This window comes from Hyaena hyaena, unplaced genomic scaffold (assembly GCF_003009895.1).
Source record: "Hyaena hyaena isolate Hyena2069 unplaced genomic scaffold, ASM300989v1 scaffold_1127, whole genome shotgun sequence".
Lineage (NCBI taxonomy): Eukaryota > Metazoa > Chordata > Mammalia > Carnivora > Hyaenidae > Hyaena > Hyaena hyaena.
In genome coordinates, this window is record NW_024081762.1 from 441,103 (window position 1) to 461,809 (window position 20,707).

Consider the following 20,707-nt stretch of genomic DNA (forward strand, 5'->3'; position numbering starts at 1 on the left):
TTTGCATGGGGTCCTTCAGGCCCCGGGGCCCTCCTCCGCTTAGGTCTCTGCTGCCATCCAGCTGCGCGCTGGAGGCATACACTGCCACGGCTGCTGGCCAGCCACCACTGGCAGGTGCGAGCGAAGTTAGCCAAGACCCTCCCAGGCCCGGCTGGCAGCAGCGTAGGAGCTCGCTTGGCACTGACTGAGCCCCTACCCCATCCCCCATCCCCAGACCAAGGGGTTCGTCCCCTGCCCTCCTCCCTGGAGAGATGGAAGCTGAGTGCCAAGGCCAGCTCTGAGCGTTTTCCAAATCTCTCATTTCCCCCAGCCTCGAGTGAACTGTTGGCGCTGCTCCAGAAGCCTCTGGGGCTCTCCAACCCCTAAAATAACCGCTTGATGCCAGAAAGCGGTAGATGAGAGAGAAGCATCGAACGGGGAGAATGAAAGTACTAGGAGAAAGACCTCATTCTCCAGGAAAAAGTAATGAGGGGAAGCGAAACAGTGTGAACTTACTCGGAAATGCAAACCAAGCTCCGCTCTCTTCCCGAGCACATACAAACAACCAAAGACCAATCAGCCAACCAGCTCAGCGGCTTCCAAGAAAGGGCCTCATGAATGAGAATAGGTTGCTAGGTTTCCTCCCTCCCTCCCGGCAATCGCTTCCCACAAGACTTCCACCGCCCAAAGAAAACATGCCAGGGCCCGGAGACTGCAAAGTTGGGGGGCGGGGGTGGTATGCTCGCCAAGCCCCCGGGCCGCCCTTGGACGCTCCCGCCTTCAGGACCCTGGAGAGCGGCCGCCGCGCCCTTGGGACACCCTTCCCGCTCCCCGCGCGCCTAGTCCTGCTGCTCGCCACCCAGTCACCTTTATTCGCTGCTTCCCGCCTCCGCCTTCAATTTTCTTGGCAACCACCACTCTTATTTTTCACAAACAGATTAGATTGTCTTTCTGTTTTGCTTGAGGGGGCTGTTTGGATTGGCTGCATTGGGTTCTGGATTGTAACTTCACTAAGTGTTCGGGGACACGGAAGCTCTCCGAGCTCAAAAATGAGAGTCTGACTAGGCAGGTGACCTCAAAAAACCACGGACTTCTATCCCTTTACTTCATAAGCGAAGTAGATAAATTCAAAGAATAAAGACACTTTCCCAAGGTTAGCCGTGGAGTCAGTTCAAGGCTGAGTGTAGAACCCTGGGCTTCTGACTTCTAAATTAATGCTTCCCTCTACTTTCAAAGAAAATAATCACTTTGCCTTCACAGTGGTCATGTAGATTTCCTAAGCAACAAGTGGAAGGTGGAAAGGCCTGCGTTCCTGAGAATAAGGTGGATACACAGAGAGCAGAAAGGGGCCCTGCATACTGTGTACACTCATGAGCCCCGAAACAGTCCCGGTGTCCAGGCCTCTCCAACCAGCACAACCAAAGTCAAATGAGCCAGTCCCTTCTTCCACTCGGCCTGGGTCTGGCACTGTTGAGCCTTCGGCCACCGTCCAAGCCTCCCCCAGACACTTCTCACAACGGAACCTAGTAACCAACCAGGTCCGACTTCTGTACCTCCAGCAGGGAGAGCTCTAGGCACTTTGCGAGGTGGGAAAGGGGAGAGGGGAAGAGAGAAAAGAGCAACGGTTGCAAAAGTGAACTAGAATTTCATTCACAGAACATTCTCAAGAACCAAGAGGGAGGAACACAGATGCGTCTCATATTTACGCTGCATTGGAACCTCCTGGGAATGTTAACATGCAGATTCCAAGGCAGTATCTGGGATAGGGGCCCAGAGTCTGTATTTCTGAGAAGCTCCAGGTTGTTATTGAAGCTGCTGGTCCCAGAACCACACTGGGTAGCAGAGGGAGAAAGGGGGGAGGAGGGAGGGAGGGAGGGGAGGAAGGAAGGAAGAAAGGAAGGAAGGAAGGGAAGAAGGCGTAAAGGAGAGAAAGGGGAAGGCCCTTCCTTTTGCTCTCTCCGACCTTCTCTTGCACCCCAAAAGTGCCGCCTCCAAATGCTGTAGAAATGGCACTGAAAGCACATTTCCTGCGTCTGTAGCCGGCCCTGCCGCCGGCCCCGCGCAGCTCCCAGACTCGCCAGCTGCCCCGAAGCGGCTCAGCCTTCTTTTCAGCACGCTCTCCGGCCTCGCGCGGCTCTTCTCTCACCTTCTCCGGCGACCCCCTTCTGGGGCTCCCCAGCGGCGCCCGCACTTCTCCCTCCGGCTTCCCGCTCGCGCCCGGCCAGAGGCTGGGTCCCCTCTCGCTCCGGCGCGGGGCGGCTGCGGCACCGCCTAGCCCCCCAGGGGGCCCCCGCCCGGGACAGAGGATGCCTGCGCGGGGCCGAGCGTGCCCGGGCGCGTGAGTACCCCGGCCTCACCCGGTCCCCCGCTCCCTCCCGACCACCGCTTGACCCACTCACGCCGGGCCAGCACGGGGCGCGGGGAGGCGCCGGGGGCGGCGGAGGGTTCTGGCGGGAAGGTCGAGAGGTCTGAGCACGCTTAAGGAAAAGGCGCCCGCGCCTCGCCTGACACCCCCTTTCCGCAGGAGACCCTCGAAGCTACTTTTCCCTGGGTCATTTCTTTCCCGGATTAATGAGCGAGGGAGGGAGCCCTGGCCCTTGCAGAGGCTGCTTCTCAAGCTCGCGCTCTCGGCGTGTCGCCCAGCCCCCCTCCTCCAAGCCGGCCCGAGACGCGCCCCCGCCCCCTCCTCGCGCTCCCACTCCCCTGCCCTCTCGGCGCCCGCGAGCTCCGGAGGCCGCGGAGGAAATGACGTGATGTTATTTTTGTGTCAGGTCAGCTTCCAGCTTCAGTTGAGCCCTCCGAGCTCCGGCTCAGGGCGCCGCGTCCGTCTGCGCCTCGCTCCCGGGGGCACGCGGCGGGGTGTGGAGGGGCCCTCGGCGCTCTCCGCCCGCAGACTGGGCGGCAACACCCCCCCCAGGGCTCTCTCTATTCCCGGACTTTGGAGCCCCTGGAGACGCAAGGCGGCTGCCTGGGGTCCCAGCGGGATCCGGAATCCGGAGTTAGCCACCCCCGCCCCCATCCCCGCCCCCACCTCGGCGCCGGCCACCGCGGCAGGAAGAGGGCGTGGAACCCCTTTCCAGAGAGGGACCAGCAGGGGCTGAAACTGCGCGGGGGGTGGGGGGGCAGAGCTCGGAGAAGCACCCAGGGCAGGGGAGAAGGTAGGGGGCAGGCCTCCAGGGCGGGGTCATCCACGGCGTGGACTCCCCAGGGACGGGGCGCCCCCTCGGCTGGGGGCGCGCCCGCAGCACACTCGCACTCGCTCCTCCCTCCTTCATTCACAAGACCTGAGCACGCGTCCCCGCACAGCCGAGTCTCGCCCGGCCCCCGCGCGCCGGGGCGGAGGGCGCGCAGAGGGGCTTTGCAGACGCCCTCCGCGCTCGCGGGGCGACGCGCCCACACTCCGGATTCTGCCTGATCCCGGGCTCGGAGGAGGGGCTACAGTCCCGCCGCGGACTGCGTCCGGCCTGGAGCCCGGGGCGACCCCCGGCCCCCGCCGCAGTGGAGCGCGCCGCCGCAAGAGGGAGGCGAGACCCGGATAGCCCGGCCCGCGAGCGGAGGTGGGGGGGCGGCCGAGCAGAGGGAGCGTGAGCGAGGGAGAGACGGCGGGAGGAAAGACCGAGCCGGAGGAAGAGAAAAACCGGGAAGGGCGACCGCGGACGTAGTAGAGCCACCAGTTGGTATTGTAATAAAAAATAAGGCACCCGCGGGACGCATGCGCACGGCCGACGGAGGCGAGCGGGCCGGAGCTTCCCCTCGGGCTCGCCCGGCGGACGGTGGAACCGTGAGTACCCCGCACCCCCAACCCCCTGCCTCCTCTCGGACTCCCCCTAAGGCCTCGGGGTGGGAAGTGGCCGGGACCGGGCGGGGCGCGCGCTCAGGACCTGGACCCTCGCTGTCGCCGCGGTGGCGGGAGCGGGTGCGGGTCGGTCGCCTCCTCGGCCGGTCCAGCCGCGTAGGTTAGTCACTGCGCATTGTGGGGGTGCATGGGCTTAGGGTGTGACTGGGCCTCCAGGGGGGCGTCCTGCCTCCGGGATCAGTTTCTGCCGGGTCCATCCGGGCGTCCGCACGATTCCGCCTTTGTGGCCTGAGGTCAGTGAGTGGGTAGAGGGCGCGGGAGTGTAGCTGACCCCCGAAGCACGTGTGGGGAGCTCGGGCGGTGGGCGCGTCGGCACTGTCACCAGGTAGGGAGAAGGGCGAGGAAGCGGCGGGGCGCTGGAGGCCGGCAGTTGGGACGCAGGTGAGAAGGCAGAGCAGACACTCCCCGACTCGCAGAACCTCCCCTTAGGAAAAGCGCAACTCAGGTGGGGGACGCAGGAAGTGGGCGCGGGAACACGCACCCCGGAGGGTCGGGCTCGGTGTCGGCCTTTAAGCTCTGGAGAACAGATATGGCCTGAACTGTCCCCCAGCCTTGGCCGAGGCGGTTAAGGGGCCGGCGCCGCGGGCATTTTTCTTGAGCGAAGCCCGGCCAGTGAGTCTTCCGCGCTCGCCGAGCAGCGCGCGGTAAGTTGGGACGAGTCGGGGCGCCCGGGCTGCGGAGACTGGAAGGGGGCGTGGGCGCGCCGGGGACCCAGGAGGGGCCTCGCGGCCGGCGGGAAGGGATGGGGAGACGAGCGGAGGGTGGTCAGTGTTGCTGGGCCGCTCCCCTCCCCCTGCTGTGGGGAGGGGGCGGTGAGCGGGCGGGCGTTTTGGGGCGGGGTCTGCGTCGCCGCGTCCGGGGGGCGGGGGCGGGAAACGGCGGGCACTGGGCGGGGGTCTGTGCGCCGCCACCTGCCCGCCGCGCGTGGGGGGTGAGTGGGCGGGGAAGCGCCCAGGTGTAGGCGGTGCTCCGAGACCATAGTGGGTTTTCCGGCCTCGCCAGTTTCGGAGGAAAATCCCGGCGAGCGGCCAGGGCCTGCGCGCGCCCCGAGCAGCGGGCGGGACGCGGCGGTGGATGGTGCTGGAAGCCGGCGCGGGGGCGCGGGCCGGGAGCCCGGCGCGCTGCTGCTGCTGCTGCACCCGCGCCGTCCGCGCAGGACAGGTTAGAACCGTGAACGTGAGCGCAGTTTCCGTCCCGGAGGAGGAGAGCCCTGTACTCTGTCCTTCCTTCCTTTGCTTCTCCGAATCCCGCGGGGCCCATCGCTCCTTTGCACCCCAGCGATCCCAGCCTGGCGGACTGGCTGGAGTTGGCCGGGCGTCCCCACCGCGGCCGGCGCCTTCGGGGCGGTGCTCCCGTCCGTAGCCCGGCCGAAGCAGCCACCCGCCCTCTTGGCCCAGTATTGCCTGGCGTGTGGGGGAGCCGGGAGCCCCTGCACCAATCCCCATTCACCCCACTTGGGTCTTTTCCCTTTCTCCGGGCAACGGGCCCCTGCGTGGCTTGGCTTCATTTTACTTCTAGTGGTTCCAGATTATGGAATTGACTATACAAGGGTCCCGAGTTCAAGTCCCAGACTTGGCAAGTTCATTTTAATACAGTGACTCTATTTGGAAATTCTGGGTTTTGCTCGTTACCTTTGTTTATAATCTCTACAGTGTCTCATCGTGACTTCTCATTAAATGGCATCATTTGTATCGCGTATCAGTATCGCATATGAGAGGCAGTGTTGCCTGATAGATCAGAGTCCTGGGCTCTGAAACTGTCGAATTCAAATCCCAGCCTAGGTGTGTGACCTCAGGCAAGTTACTTTACGTTTAGTGACTTTGTTCTGTCATCTGCACTATGAGGATTAGAAAAAAGCTCTACTTGATAGGGTAGCTGCCAGCATTCCGTAAATTAATATAGCAGAGCTCTGTCACATACCAAATAAAAGCTGTTATTACTATTACTGTGTATGCTAAATTGGCTAAGTTGCCTTCAGGATACTATATAAAAAGATGAGGAACAAAATGCATTTTATTGGTGAGCTATAAAGAGTGTATGTAATGAAATAGAAGATGTCCATCACCAAAATTAGAAAACCAGTAAATATTTTCCGTGTTGGTATGTACATTTTAAATACAATGCATTTCTACATCATCTGAACCCTTTCAAATAATAATGAGATATTTGCATACACATTTCAAACAGCATTTTAAGAAAATTATCTCTAACCTTCAAAATATTCACTTTGTAAAACATATTAAAAGTACACACTAGGTCATAGTATATACAGAAAAGCTAATATCTGCCTTAAAATATTGCATCAGGTCAATTATGTATAAGAGGATCTGGAAACTTCTATTGGGAGCTAGAAATGCTGACTTCTCGAAGATGATTATAAGCAGTTTAGCCAAAATATGCTTAATATCAAGAATATAGAAAAATTGGGGCACCTGGCTGGTTCAGTCCCTAGAGTGTGCAACTCTTGATCTTTGGGTTGGGAGTTTGGGCCCCAAATTGGTCACAGAGATCACTTTAAGAAGAAAGAAAGAGGGACGCCTGGGTGGCTCAGTTGGTTAAGCATCCGACTTCGGCTCAGGTCATGATCTCACAGTTCGAGGGTTTGAGCCCCGCGTTGGGCTCTGTGCTGACAGCCAGCTCAGAGCCTGGAGCCTGTTTCAGATTCTGTATCTCCCTCCCTCTCTCTGACCCTCCCGTGTTCATACTGTCTCTCTCTCTCTCCCAGAAATAAATAAAACATTAAAAAAAATTTTTTTTAATAATTTAAAAAAAGAAATAAAAAATACACAGAATGTTAAAAGTCCGATTCCTTCACTTTACAGCTGAGGAAACATTCAGAGAGGATGGAGTTCTCTACTGAAGATCTCCACTGAAAGAGGGCCCCAGATAGAATTCAAATTAGGCCTTCTGACCTGCTCCCTTGGGCTCCTAGATAACCACACTGATGTTCACCTGTTTACAGATTGTTGAACCTTTAACAGATAGGAAACTGGAAGCCATGTGTTATATACAACATAAGAAAGACCAGGCAGTAATTTGGCTGCTGCTGTCCCATAGCTTGATGGAGGTGTCTCACAGTAGGAGGTACGACCTCATAACTTACCTAAGGTAAGCTAAGGTCACAGATTAAGCTACAGCATTGGAATTCAAGGTCTCACTGAAGGCTGCATTTGGTTGCATATTCTATTAATCCCTTGGAGCAGTTTTACCTTAGAAATCACTTTTGAGCTTTTTATAAATTCTTAAAATCTCCGTCTTAAGAGAACTTAAGGCCTTCAAAGTTACATAGGAAGGAGATTTTATTATTCCAGATTTTGTGGACAAGCAAGCGTGAAAGAGAAAATAAGCCTTCTGATTTTAATGCAGTCGCTTTTAAATGGTTCCCATATGGGGCGCCTGGGTGGCTCAGTTGGTTGGGTTGAGCGTCCGACTTCAGCTCAGGTCATGATCTCACACTCCGTGGGTTCCAGCTCCACGTCAGGCTCTGTGCTGACAGCTCAGAGCCTGGAGCCTGTCTTCGGATTCTATGTCTCCCTCTTTCTCTGACCCTCCCCTGCTCTCTCTCGCTCGCTCTCTCAAAAATAAATAAAGCATTAAAAAAATTTTTTTAAATAAATAAATAAATGGTTTCCATTCCAGGCACTTGAATATCAATCCTAAAATCCCACAGTTCTTTCATTTCTACAAGTGGCAGTCTAATGACTAATGACATTCACCTTCCACGGACAGATGGAGCTGGTAGCCTCAAGGTCCAGCCCTCACAGCAGTTTAGGAATTCTAGGGCAGAACCTTTCAAGTAAGCATCTGGCCTTGCACAGTCGTTTAAGTTTGTAAGAATGATGCGTCTTCCACAGAAGGCATTTCTGGGACCTGTGCTTGCATCCTTGAAGAAGGAAACCATGGTTCTCTCCAGAGCGTGACCTGAGTAGCTTACCCTTGACTTTGCACCTCTATGCACCTCCCCTACCATGTGTTCTTAGACAGAAATACAGGGCACTGAGTAGGGAATGACTTTGTAGCAGTCTCCCAAGGCCATTCAGCAGAACTGAGTTTTGAAATCACATGTGTCAAGTCCCAATCTGATTATAATGTGAATCGCTGTCCAATTGGGAATATTTCAAATCGGTGTTCAGTGTACCACCAGGTGACTCACAACGTGACCTTCTTCTGTTCAGTGACTTACAGTGTCAGTCAGCAACCAACAGGGTTCACTCTGAGTCAGAGCTTAGCATTTAGTACAATAAGTGTGAGTCACTGACTCCCTGGCCCTCTCTGAGATGGTCCCTGAATTTTACCTTGAGCAGAGTTTAGACAAGCCTGCATGGGTGAGTCAGTTCGTAGTGCATACAATTGCATAAGCTGTTGTAACAGCCATTCACACTGAAGTTTGATGTGAGCGAAAGCGCAAGGTAATATGATAGGATTATGAATTCATAGAAGAAATCACCCTGACTCTAATCCAGCTGATTGGATTCGTGCTCTGTGCGTGGGGAATCATTCGTGAAACAGTACTGTGCCCTCTCGCCCACCAGTGATGTTTTACTTCAGTTATTTCGGTGGTGTTTTAAGCCAGTGAACTGATCTGGTTTGGAAGTGCTCAGTTTCTACTAATTTAATTCTACTCTAGACTGTAACGTCCTTTTAGAAAACATATTCATGTTTGGATTTTAGACAACGGCATCTCGTGCAGTTACTCAGCAGTTTGACTCCCTGGGGTAGAGGAGGGCCCGCTGTTCTCTGGTTTATCTCTGATTGTGCCTGTCACCTCTAAGGCTCACTGAGCAGTATTTGCTGACGAGCCAGAACACAGGCTTGTGGTGCTGTTTCTAAGGCTGCCACACCTAGCACTTCTCTCCTGTCTAGGGCTGTCTGGCCAGATCAGCGTAAACTTAGAGAGCTGTTGCATTTACGGCTAGACAGTGGAAAGCGTGGATACAATGTTATGCCTTACGCCACCTTCACAAGTGAATTTTCCATCTCAGGGTGGACTAAGAATGGGATTTAAGGTACCAGTAGATTTCTTGATTTGTTGATAATTGGTGATAAAAAGTTATTACCTTTGGAGCCAAGCTTAGACTACTGCTGAAGAGTGCATGTATATTTTTCTGTATCTTGCGACGGCTCCTAGAAAATCCCAAACTTTACCATATACAGTCAAACCTTGGTTTGCGAGCATAATGCATTCCAGAAACATGCTTGTAATGCAAACCACTTGTATATCAAAAAGGATTTCCCCATAAGAAATAACGGAAACTCAGATGATTCACTCCCCAACCCAGAAATATTTGTATAAAAATGATTACAATACTATAATATAATACAAAATAATAAAGGAAATACAAAGAAAAGTAAATTTAACCTGCACTTACCTTTGAAAATCTTTGTGGCTGGTGTGAGGGAGACAGGAGGGAGGAGAGTTATCGTGTAGGATGACTTTTACTGTCACTAATGGAATTACTGCTAGCTATTGGCTCAATGGAATCTTTTTCTTTTCCTGAAATTTTTACAAGGAACCTATCCAGTGACACTTGCTTTTGCCTCCTTTGAGGATTTGGTGGAAATGTGACATCACATTGACACCACTCTCAATCCCACAGTGAAAGAGAGAGAGGGAGAGAGAGAAAAACCATTGGCTCAGTTGTAATCATGTGACATTCAGCATCACGTACGACTCACATTGTAAGACCTTTATCAACCTAAAATTTATTAGAAATGTTTGCTCGCCCTGCGGAACACTCACAGAACAAGTTACTCCCAGTCCAAGATTTTAACTGTACCTTTATTGTGTTTCTACAAATATCCATTCCTAGCAATAACCCAGATACTAATTCATACGTCCTCTTCTATATAGGAAAGTATAGATGCTTCTGGGCATTTAATGGGAATGGTACATAAAGAGTTCCGTTCTTCTTCCTGACTGAATGTAATTCTTGGGAAATGCAGGTCTTGTAGATGCTAATGAATTAGACAATTTATAACACTGAGACAAAGTTTCTGCAGAAGTTTGCTAAAGTTCAATGAGGAGCTAAACGTACTTTTGTGACTTTCATTATCACTCTTTTTTTTTTATTTCTAGGAGAGAGAGAGACAGCGTGAGCAGGGGAGGGTCAGAGAGAGAGGGAATCACAGACTCTGAAACAGGCTCCAGGCTCTGAGCTGGCAGTCAGCACAGAGCCCGACGCGGGGCTCGAACCCACGAACCGCGAAATCATGACCTAAGCAAAAGTCGGACGCTTAACCGACTGAGCCACCCAGGCGCCCCCTTCATTATCACTTTTACCTTTGTTTATTTAAGTTATAACTTACAGTAAAGTGTACACATCTTAAATGTACAACTTGGTAAACCTTACATGAGTATACCCCCCGTGTAACTACATATCTAGAACAGCATTTCTCAACCTCGGCGTCACTGACATTTTGGACTGAATATCCCCGTTTTGGGGGCTGTCCCGTGCATTGTAGGGTATTGAGCGACATCCCTGCCATCTCCCCCTAGATGCCAAGAGCACCCTTCCCTAGATGTGACCATGAAAAACGTCTCCAGACACTGCCAAACGTTTTCTGGGGGGCAAGACTGCTCACCACTGCTTTAGATCAAGATATAGGATAATTTCAGCTCCTGTCCGTAAGGCTTCTCTTGCTTTCTCCCAGGCTTTACTCCCAGAGGTAACCAACCGCTCTTTTAAGTTCTCAAACCGTATACAGTTGACCCCCTGAGCAAGTGGTTTGAACTGCTTAAGTCAATTTATACATGGATTTTTTTTTGACACAGGATAGATAGTACTCTGAAGGTATTTTCTCTTATGATGTTCTGAATAACATTATTTTTCCTCTAGCTTATTACTCTATTGTAAGAATACAGTATTTAGTACATATAACATACAGAATATGTGCATCAACGACTGTTGATGCTATTGGTGAGGCAAGCAGTCAACAGTAGGCTGCTAAGTTTGGAGAGAGTCAAAAATTATAGGTGGATTTTCAACCATATGGGGGCGGTCAGCACCCCAACCCATATCTTGTTCAAGGGTCAACTGTTTTCACTGAGCCTTTTTTTGAACTTTGTATGGCATTATCTAGTACATATTCTTTGCATCTGGTTCTCTAGTTGAGCATTATTTTTTTGAGACTCACTCCTTGTTGCGTGTTGTCACTCATGATTTTTCAACACTGCCCCGTGTTCCTTTGTGTTAACACAACATGGTTCATTGATCTGTTTCACTTTTGAAGGACATTTGAGTTATTTTCTAGTGTGGGACTATTAAGAATAATGCTAATATTAGTATTCTTATTCCCGTCTTTTGACAAACATAAGCCCTGTTTCCATTGGATGCCCGGGAGTGAGACCGCCGGATAATGGAACCAGTATCTTTTTAGATACTAGATACTAGATACTGTCAGTTTTTCAAACTGTTTTTAAACCCCAACCCAGTTTACGTCCCTACCAGCAGTCTATTGCTTCACACCCTCACCAGCAGCAATACGAAGCGTATTGTCCACCCCTGTAATTTACTCTGGTGGCAGTGTGGTCGCATCTCACTGGGGTTTTAGTTAGTATTTCCCTGATTACTAATGATGTTGACCATCTTTTTGTCAGCTATTCGTATATCTTCTATTGTAAATGCCCTCTGCAAGTCTTTGACCCATTTTTCCATTGTGTCGTCTGTCTTCTTTTTGATGCATAACAGTTCTTTATATATTCTGGGGCACCTGGGTGGCTTAGTCGGCTAAGCATGTGACTCTTGATCTCAGCTCAGGTCTTGATCTCAGGGTCGTGGGTTCAAGCTCTGCGTTGGGCTCCGCCCTGGGCATGAAGCCTACTTTTTAAAAAAAAGAGAGAGAGAGAGAGATCTTTATATATTCTGGATACAAGTCAAAAATGTGCGTGTGTCTATCTAGGACACATCCCAGGCTGTGCCTTGCCTTTACGATCTCAAATCACTGTCTGTTGTCTTCTGTAGTTTTTATTGAAAAGTCCTGCTTCTCTGAAGGTAACATGACTTTTTTCTCTGGCTGACTTACAGTTTTTCCCTTTGGTTTTGGCTTGCCACAGTTAGAATAAAGGCGGTATGGTTTTATATTTACCTTGCCTTCAACTCCCTCACTTCTTATATCTGTAGATTGGTATCTTTCATCAATGTGGGAAAATTTTCACTCCCCATCTTTCAGATATTGCTTCTTACCTGTTTTCTCTCCTGCTTCTGGGACTCAAATCGTAGATGTTAGACTTTTCCCTTTCTTCCCTTGTGTCTCTTATTTGATACTGTTTCATCCTTTTTTCCCCCCATCTCTCTCTCTCTCTCTCTCTTTTTCCTTCAATTTGAATCCTTTCTTTTGACCTTGTTTTAGTTTACTGAACCTGTCTTCTGCTGGGCCCAATCTTCTGTCAAACCATTTGGGAGTTGTTAATTTTGGGAAGTGTTTTGTTCTCAAAGTAGTGCATCCAGTTGACTCTTTTTATTGCACTTAAGTTCTCTAATGAAATCCTCCATCTTTTCACCAGTTTTGCCCATCTAATTCTTGCCTATTCAATCCAATATTGATAGTGTTTGTGAGCCTGTATCTGTTATTTGCGTCTTTTGTCACATTTTTCTGTCTTTTCACATACCTTCTAGTTTTTACTGCAGATGCACGTTATATATTAAGAGACTGTGTAGGTTCAGATCATATCGTCCACCAGCAAGGAATCTCCCTCGGAGCGAATTCTTCTGCGAGAATGAGGGGCTTCACCTCGTCACTACTAACAGGTATTGGAATGAGTTGGGGACAGATGCAGTTTCAGTAAGACGTAGGTAACCTCTGGCTTTTTCTAATTTCTCAAGTATTTCCTTCTGGTCTTCCGAGTTAGAGCCTAGAGGGTTTCTATCTCCTCAGTCTTGAAAGACTGAGGCATTCAGTGCTCCCTGCAGAGGTTTTGAGCTTGCTTTCTGGCCCCACCTTCCCCAGGTGACTTGCACGTCTGACAAATGTGTCGAGAATGCCAGCCATGTGTTTGAGGAGGCCTTGTTACAGATGGAGGCTGGTTCTCTCGCTTGAGACCATGAAGTCTCTGTATAGTCCCATCCTGTGTCCTCGGGGAAGAAAACACCTGGTGACAGACACTCACTTGTGAAGAGCTCTCCCTCTCAACAGTTTTAGTTAATTGAATCTTTCTGCTTCCATAGCTCTCTGATGACTTTAGAAAAATGTAATTCTAGTTACTATGTGACTATTTTAGTTGGTGCAGAGGAATTAGTGTTCTGCCCTGACCTGTTGCCTTTTATCTTGAAAATATTTTTCCTAAACTAAATTTCTTTTCCGTCCTTTTTTCTTCTCTCTTTCCTTTTTTTTTTTTTTTTTTTTTTATTTCTTTCATTTTCTTCTTTCTACCTTTGGATCACATTTTTATCTTTCTATTACATCATTTGTTTCCAATGTAATTCAGAAAATGAACGTTAAAAATCTTGCCCTTCACAACTCTAAAGTGTCCTCTATGTTTTATGAGTTTAATGTCATAAAAACATATGTCAGAAGGAAAAGAAATATGTTAGAATCCTTGTGACTCTTAATGTTTTATACTGTAGGTATGTAATATAAAACACATGAGCATTGGGATGAAGGAAAACAGTTTGAATTTTGACTTTACTCAGTTTTCTGAACCTCTAATTCTGAATATATATGGTAGGGATAATTACACTTACTTGCTGGTAAGAAATGTACAGTGGAACATTTAAGAGAGTATTCAGTAAATGGAACCTGTTATCATTATTCCCCTAATATTTATCCATCATTATTTTAGGCCCCTAAAGATGGATAATTTGATTTTACTCATTTTTTAAAAGGTTTGTTCAATTTTGAGAGGGGGGGCCGCACCTGGGTGGCTCAGTCGGTTAAGCATCTGACTTCTGCTCAGGGCATGATCTCATGGTTCGTGGGTTCGAGCCCCATGTCGGGCTCTGTGCTGACAGCTAGCTCAGAGCCTGGAGCCTGCCTCGGATTCTGTGTCTCCCTCTCTCTCTCTGACCCTCCCCTGCTCACGCTGCTTCTCTCTCTCTTTCTCTCTCTTCCTCTCTCTTCCTCTCTCTCTCTCTCTCTCTCTCTCTATCACTCACTCTCTCTTTCTCTCAGAAATAAATAAAACATGAAAAAATAAATAAAACAGAGAGGGAGGGGGAGGGCAGAGAGAGAGGAAGACAAAGGATCTGAAGTGGGCTCTGTACTGACAGCAGAGAGCCTGTTGTGGGGCTCCAACTCATGAACCATGAGATCATAAGCTGAGCCACCAACCGAGTCACCCAGATACCCCTGGATAATTTGATTTTAAACACTCATATTTTGTTATATCTCATACAGATTCTAAGATTTTTACCATTCAAACAAGGTTCTGAAAAGTTTTTTAATATAAAAGGTCTATGCCTTTATATTTATATGACTTAAGATCTGTGAAAATATTACTAAATAAGCTTATGAATTCATATTCTGCCAAAATTTTTGTCTTTTGTAGACTACAAAATAAACAAATAAAATTAAGTAACAAAGAACTCTATACAAAGTAAAATCTCTCCATAAAATCCACATCTAACTACTTAGTGTCATATCCAGCAGGGTTTATTATAAGATGTTGCCAATAAGAAAACAATATTAAGAAATACTTTAAAAAGTCTGCCAGTATTCTCTGGAAAGGACAGCCAGTTCATTTTTGCAGAGGAGAGCCTGTGTGGGGGCTAGGAGTCATTTTAACATTATCCTTAAGAATGATTTAAATATAATTAATCTTATTAAATTTTCTGTTAATGAGCTGCACTTTTATTTTGACTTCTGCATCTGTTTATTTTTTAAAAATACTCTACTAGTATATGGAAACAATTAGATTCTGTCCTAAATAGAAGATGTGGGGCGCCTGGGTGGCTCAGTCGGTTACGCATCTGACTTCAGCTCAGGTCATGATCTCATGGTTTGTGGGTTCGAGCCCCGCATCATACTCCTGCTGACAGCTTTGCTTCAGATTCTGTGTCTTCCTCACTCTCTGCCCCTCCCCCACTTAAGCTCTGTGTGTGTCTCTTTCTCTCCCTCCTTCCCTCTCTCTCTCAAAATAAATAAACGTTTAAAAAAATTAATCTTCAAATAGAAGATGGAAATAGTATTCCCTGAGGCAGATGGGTGCTTCTGGGATACACAGGCCTCTCCTGGCCTGAGCAGGTAGGGTGGCACCTCAGGGCTCTGTCCCCGAGGCTGCAGACCTGTCTCAGTCTTTAGTTCCTTAGTGCAGTGAAAGTGGGCTTTGCCGGTCTGGCCTCTGTATTGAAGAGACTGCACTCCTTACAGCGTGAAGGCAGATGTAAGTCAAGGCATAAGATGTGTGGGAACTAGTTACACAACAGACTGGAATTTATCCAATTCCTACTAGACTAAGGCTTTGCTAATGAAGTTAAGTCATGGGGTGCCTGGGTGGCTCGGTTGGTTAAGTGTCCAGCTTCGGCTCAGGCCATGATCTCACAGCTTATGGGTTCAAGCCCCACATAAGGCTTTGCGCTGACCTCTCGGAGCCTGGAGCCTGCTTTGGATTCTCTGTCTCCCCCTCTCTGTGCCCCTCCCCCACTAATGTGGGTGCGTGCACACAGTATCTCTCTTTTTCTCTCAAAAATAAACGTTTTAAAAAATTGTTTAGGGATGCCTGGGTGGTTTAGTGGTTGAGCATCCAACTTCAGCTCAGGTCGTGATCTCATGATTTGTGAGTTCAAGCCCCTCATTGAGCTCTGTGCTGACAGCTCAGGGCCAGGAACCTCCTTCAGATGCTGTGTCTCCTTCTCTCTCTGCCCCTCCCCTGCTCACACTCTGTCTCTCTCTCTCTCAAAAATAAATAAAAGCATTTTTTAAAAATTGCTTAGAAAGAAGTTAAGTCACTTCTGGCCCATTAGGTGACTTGTTAGACTGTGCTATTCATTTGGTGAAATGAAGTACTTAGTAACAAACATCTGGATATCTTGACCAGACCATATTGAATAAATTCAGGTTAAAGTTAGGTGGATGAAAGGGTACAAAGAAGTAAAAGAGATAAAAAGCTAATATTCTGCAAAATCTAATAAAGTGAAATACTCACTTGAGCATGTTAAACAAATGTCATAAACAAAAGACTTTCTTTTCCGTATCTTTCAGTGACATGTTCTAAATCATGAACGTATTAAAACTATAAATACTAATTTACATAGAGCATATATTTGTTTAAAATATATGTATTTTGTGGATAAAGAAGACGTGGCATATATACACAATGGAGTATTACTCGGCCATCAAAAAGAATGAAATCTTGCCATTTGCAACTACGTGGATGGAACTAGCCGGTATTATGCTAAGCGAAATTAGAGAAAGACAAATATATGACCTCACTCACTCATATGAGGACTTTAAGATACTAAACAGATGAACATAAGGGAAGGGAAGCAAAAATAATGTGAAAACAAGGAGGGGGACAAAACCTAAGAGGCTTAAATATGGAGAATAAACAGGGTGGCTGGAGGGGTTGTGGGAGGGGAGGGGCTCCATGGGCGAGGGGCGTTATGGAATCTACTCCTGAAATCATTGCTGCACTCTATGCTAACTAACTTAGATGTAAGTTAAAAATTAATTAATTAAGAATAAAAAAAGTCCCACCCCTGAAAAAAATACATATGTGTATATCTATTATATACGTATATGTATATAATATATCTGTATTCTGACACGGTGCCTGGGTGGCTCAGTCAGTTAAATATCGGTCTCTCTTCCAAAAATAAACATTTAAAAAACATGTTTTATAAAATAAAATATATGTATTCTGAGAATCAGGAGATACAAATGGATTTTATTTCCATAATGGAGATGGTCTTCTAGGAGTCTTTTTTATGTATTTCTTACGATGCGGGTTTCATTTCTGGATCCCTGCATCTAAGTGCCTTATATTGTCTCACAAAAAGATTATCAAATTAACTATGGTATCTACAGATAGGCCAACATGCATCACTATGAAATATTTTATTTCTTTGAAATTTTTTCGGTTTTAGAGGTTTGCTCAATATATCTAGCTATTTATCACTTCATGCCCAGGAGGGATGGGAACCTAAAATTCAGTAGATATTTTGGCACAAGTTGTAAAAAAACAGAACCTTGAGGAACAGAGATTCTCCCCCACCCACCCCAGGAACAACAGACAAAAACCTCCGTCCGCTCAGCCCCCAGAGACTGCCTTGGGCACACTGAGGGAGTGTGGAGCCCAGGGAGCACGCTGGGGTTTCCATTCCAGTCAGAAGCAGCCCTGCTGAAGAAATGACTCCAGAAGCATTGACTCCAAAAATAACCCGAATCTGTCTAGCGCTGGCCCTGGCACTGCTGTGGTGTGAAGAGCAAGGTCCTGGGGCGGGGGAAGGGGAGATGGATCCGAGCCTAGAGCCGAATGATCTAGATTCAGGTCTCTTCAGGGCTGACTCAGGAAGTTGGGCACATCACACGAGCTCTCTAAGTCTGTGTTTCCCCGTTGATAAAATGGGATCTTGAAATCTGTTCCACGGAATCATTTCACAAGTGACATGTAAGGTGTGATTACTATTCCATTTGCTCAGATAGACAAACTGGAAACTCTGGCTTCGCTGGAAGCCATAAATGGAAAAAGTAGGCTCTGGTAAAGCATTTAGATTTTCTTCTAGTGTGGTAGATGGCCACTGAAGGCCATGGGAGGGGACACACAAAATGTGGGTTCTGTTGGAATCAGCAGATAGTTTAGACATTGTAGACCATATGGCCTCTATTGCTCTTGCCACCGTAGTGGAAAATCGGAGGGGAGGGGTTAGTAGAAAGGGGTTGATTGGGGGTCATTGTAGTGGCCCACCGCGGCCGGGTGGGCAGTGGAATTGGAGAAGTGAGTGTACCCAAGGTCTACTCTGGAGATCTCGCAAGCTGGCCATTGAGTGAGCAGCAGAGAGACGAATCGAGGTGCTTCCTGGGACCTGGGTGAATAGGGGTACCGTCTATGGACTTGGAGAAGGGGGGAGAGGAAACGGGGGGCAGGAGAGGAGACACGAGAGTCCATTTTAGACCCCAAAGCCTGAGGTGTCTACAGAGCTCCAGCGTGGTAGCAAGGAGGCGTTTGGATTAATGTGTTTTGAAGTGAAGGGATTGGCCTGGGCCAGAGGCCCAAGTGTGAGTTCGTTACGCTCTTCATGACACGGAGCTCGCTGTCCTGCAGCGTACGCGGTTCTCAGAAGGCAATGGTGGGGAGTTCTTGGCATCATCAGCGGGATGTCACTGCCCTAGAATCCGTCTGCACTTTCTTTTCTAAAACTGTAAGCAATCGACCAAGAGTTTCAGTATGTTTACGACAGAGGTCAGCAGACTAAGGCACGTGGGCCAAATCCTGCCTGCTGCCTGCTTTTCTATGGCCGTCACACTAAGTACGGTTTTTACACTTAAGAAAATCATTTATTAAAAAAAAAGAAAAGAAAATCATTTATTTATTCTGGGGCGCCTGGGTGGCTCAGGCGGTTAAGCATCTGACCTAGGCTCAGGTCATGATCTTGTGGTGCCTGGGTTCGAGCCCTGCATCCAGCTCTGTGCTGACGGCTCAGCCTGGAGCCTGCTTCAGATTCTGTGTCCCCCTCTCTCTGCCCTTCCCCCACTTGTGCGTTCTCTCTCTCTCTCTCTCTCTCTCAAAAATAAACTTTGAAAATAAAATAACAGCATTAAAAAACCGTTTTAATTGGAGTGTAGTTGACACAAGCTAATGCTCCATTGCCTTCAGGTGACAGACTGTATAAAGTAACAGCATTTTAACAACATTTCATTGGGATATAATGTGTTAAGTAGCACCTACTAGTTTTCAGAGACCTCTCTATCCATTCTCTCAGTTACTGCTTTCAATAAATCTCCAGGCAGCTGATGCACGGATGAGGAGGTGGGGGCCTGGGAGGAAGAAGTACTTTGGTCCAGGCCACACCAGCAGCAGAGGTCAGAAGAGATTGAGCCTTGGACCTGAAACCCCCTGATCTCTCCGCTGCATGGTGCGGGCCACCACCCACTTGTGGGAATTCTGCATCCGTTTTTCGTTGTTTTTCAATGATTTCTTTTTTTTTTTAGTTATTTATTTTGAGAGAGGGAGAGAGCACAGGCGAGGGAGGAGCAGAGAGGAGGAGAGAAAGGATCCCACGCAGGCTCTGCGCCATCAGCCCAGAGCCTGATGGGGGCCTCGAACGCACACACTGTGAGATCATGACCTGAGCCATAACCCAAAGCTGGCTGCTCAGCCACCTGGCCACCCAGGTGCCCCCAGCAATCACTCTTTAAGCACCAGCCCAAGACTTGCAGGACTTCCCCAAATAAACGTGGAACTCCCACTGGGCTTCCGCTCCTGGTCACCTGGTCACTGCCAAGGTGCCAACTTTGTGACCCGGCTTCATCGGACCTGCCGTCCACTCTGGAACTCAGTGTCTCATCAGCAGAATGGCCCAGCTTCACAAGTGTCCCAGCGTCCCTTGCCTTCCATCTCTCCCCGAAATCTGGCTCCTTTCTCGGAGGACAGTGCATTTCCCCCCACCGTGGCCCTGGGAATTGCAGTCATTTCTCTGCTGCAATTCTACCGCTTGCTTCTATCCTTAGACGTAAGGTAGAGATCTCTGCGGCCACTTCCACAACACTCTTCCCTCAGATCCCTACGTCTTGAGTTCCGACACGCGCTGCAACGTAGCTGAACCTTGAAGACCTAACGCCCAGTGAAACAAGCCGGACACCAAAGCACAGATAGTGGATGCTTCTGCGTATTGGAGGAAACTAGATGGCTCGAAACTAGTCAGAAAGTGGAGTGGTGGCTGCTGGGGGTGGGGGGTGGGGAGGTGCTGGAGGCAGGTGGGGATGGGGAGTTAGTGTTCAGTGAATTCAGAGCTTCAGCTGGAGATGAGAAAGTTCTCGAGACAGATGGTTGGACCACAGCGTGACTGTACTTAGCGCCACTGAACTGTACCCTTAAAAATGGTTTAAAAAATAAATTTTATGTAGGGGCGCCCGGGTGGCTTAGTCGGTTGAGCGTCCGACTTTCGCTCAGGTCATGATCTCGCGGTTCGTGGGTTCGAGCCCCGCGTCGGGCTCTGTGCTGACTGCCAGCTCAGAGCCTGGAGCCTGTTTCAGTCTGTGACTCCCTCTCTCTCTGACNGTGCTATGTGAGTCCACTCATACATAGATTGTTTTTCAGTAAATAACGTACAGAACTGTGTGTATTTTCTCTTCCTTATAATCTTCTTAATAAGTTTCTTTTTCCTAGCTTACTTTAAGAATACAATACAAGGGGGGCACCTGGGTGGCTTAGTCGGTTAAGCATCCGACTTTCGCTTAGGTCATGATCTCACGGTTCCGTGGGTTCGAGCCCCGCGTCGGGCTCTGTGCTGACTGCCAGCTCAGAGCCTGGAGCCTGTTTCAGTCTGTGACTCCCTCTCTCTCTGACCCTCCCCTGCTCACGCTGTCTCTCTCTCTCCTAGAAATAAAACATTAAAAAATTTTAAAAAAAAATTAAAAAAAAAGATAAATTTTATGTAAATGTAGCACAATTTTAAAAAAAATAGATACTTCTTTCGAAGGCGTATTCTTTCCTTAGAGCCTGCTTCTGCCCCCATCACCCTCTGGTCCCTGCTCTCTGTAGAGAGAGCACATGGGCGTCATTTCCTCTCCAGCTCTGGCCCCATCTCTTCACCATCCCTGTAAATGGCCTGTACTACCCTCAGGCCTCTCAGCTCCTTTGCTCTGTTCCAGAAGTCTCTTCCCCTCCCACACCTCAGCCCTCACTGATGTGACCATCCCTAGAGTCAGCCGACCCCCGCCGCACCTCCTCGGAAACCCCGTCCTGCAGCCCACGCCTGGGGCCCGTTCGCACCTGGG

The 20,707-nt window shown here is 48.8% G+C and overlaps 1 protein-coding gene across 1 annotated transcript in view; it reads left to right on the forward strand.

The window, feature by feature from the left end:
• Positions 1-3,209: 3,209 nt before the first annotated feature.
• The window catches only part of RGS20 (regulator of G protein signaling 20), a 51,624-nt gene continuing 34,126 nt past the window's right edge, over positions 3,210-20,707 (forward strand). The window contains exon 1 of the mRNA XM_039222441.1: positions 3,210-3,760. Within this exon, the coding sequence (XP_039078372.1) occupies positions 3,692-3,760 (69 nt within the window). The 5' untranslated portion in view covers positions 3,210-3,691. The remainder of the gene's footprint in view (positions 3,761-20,707) is intronic.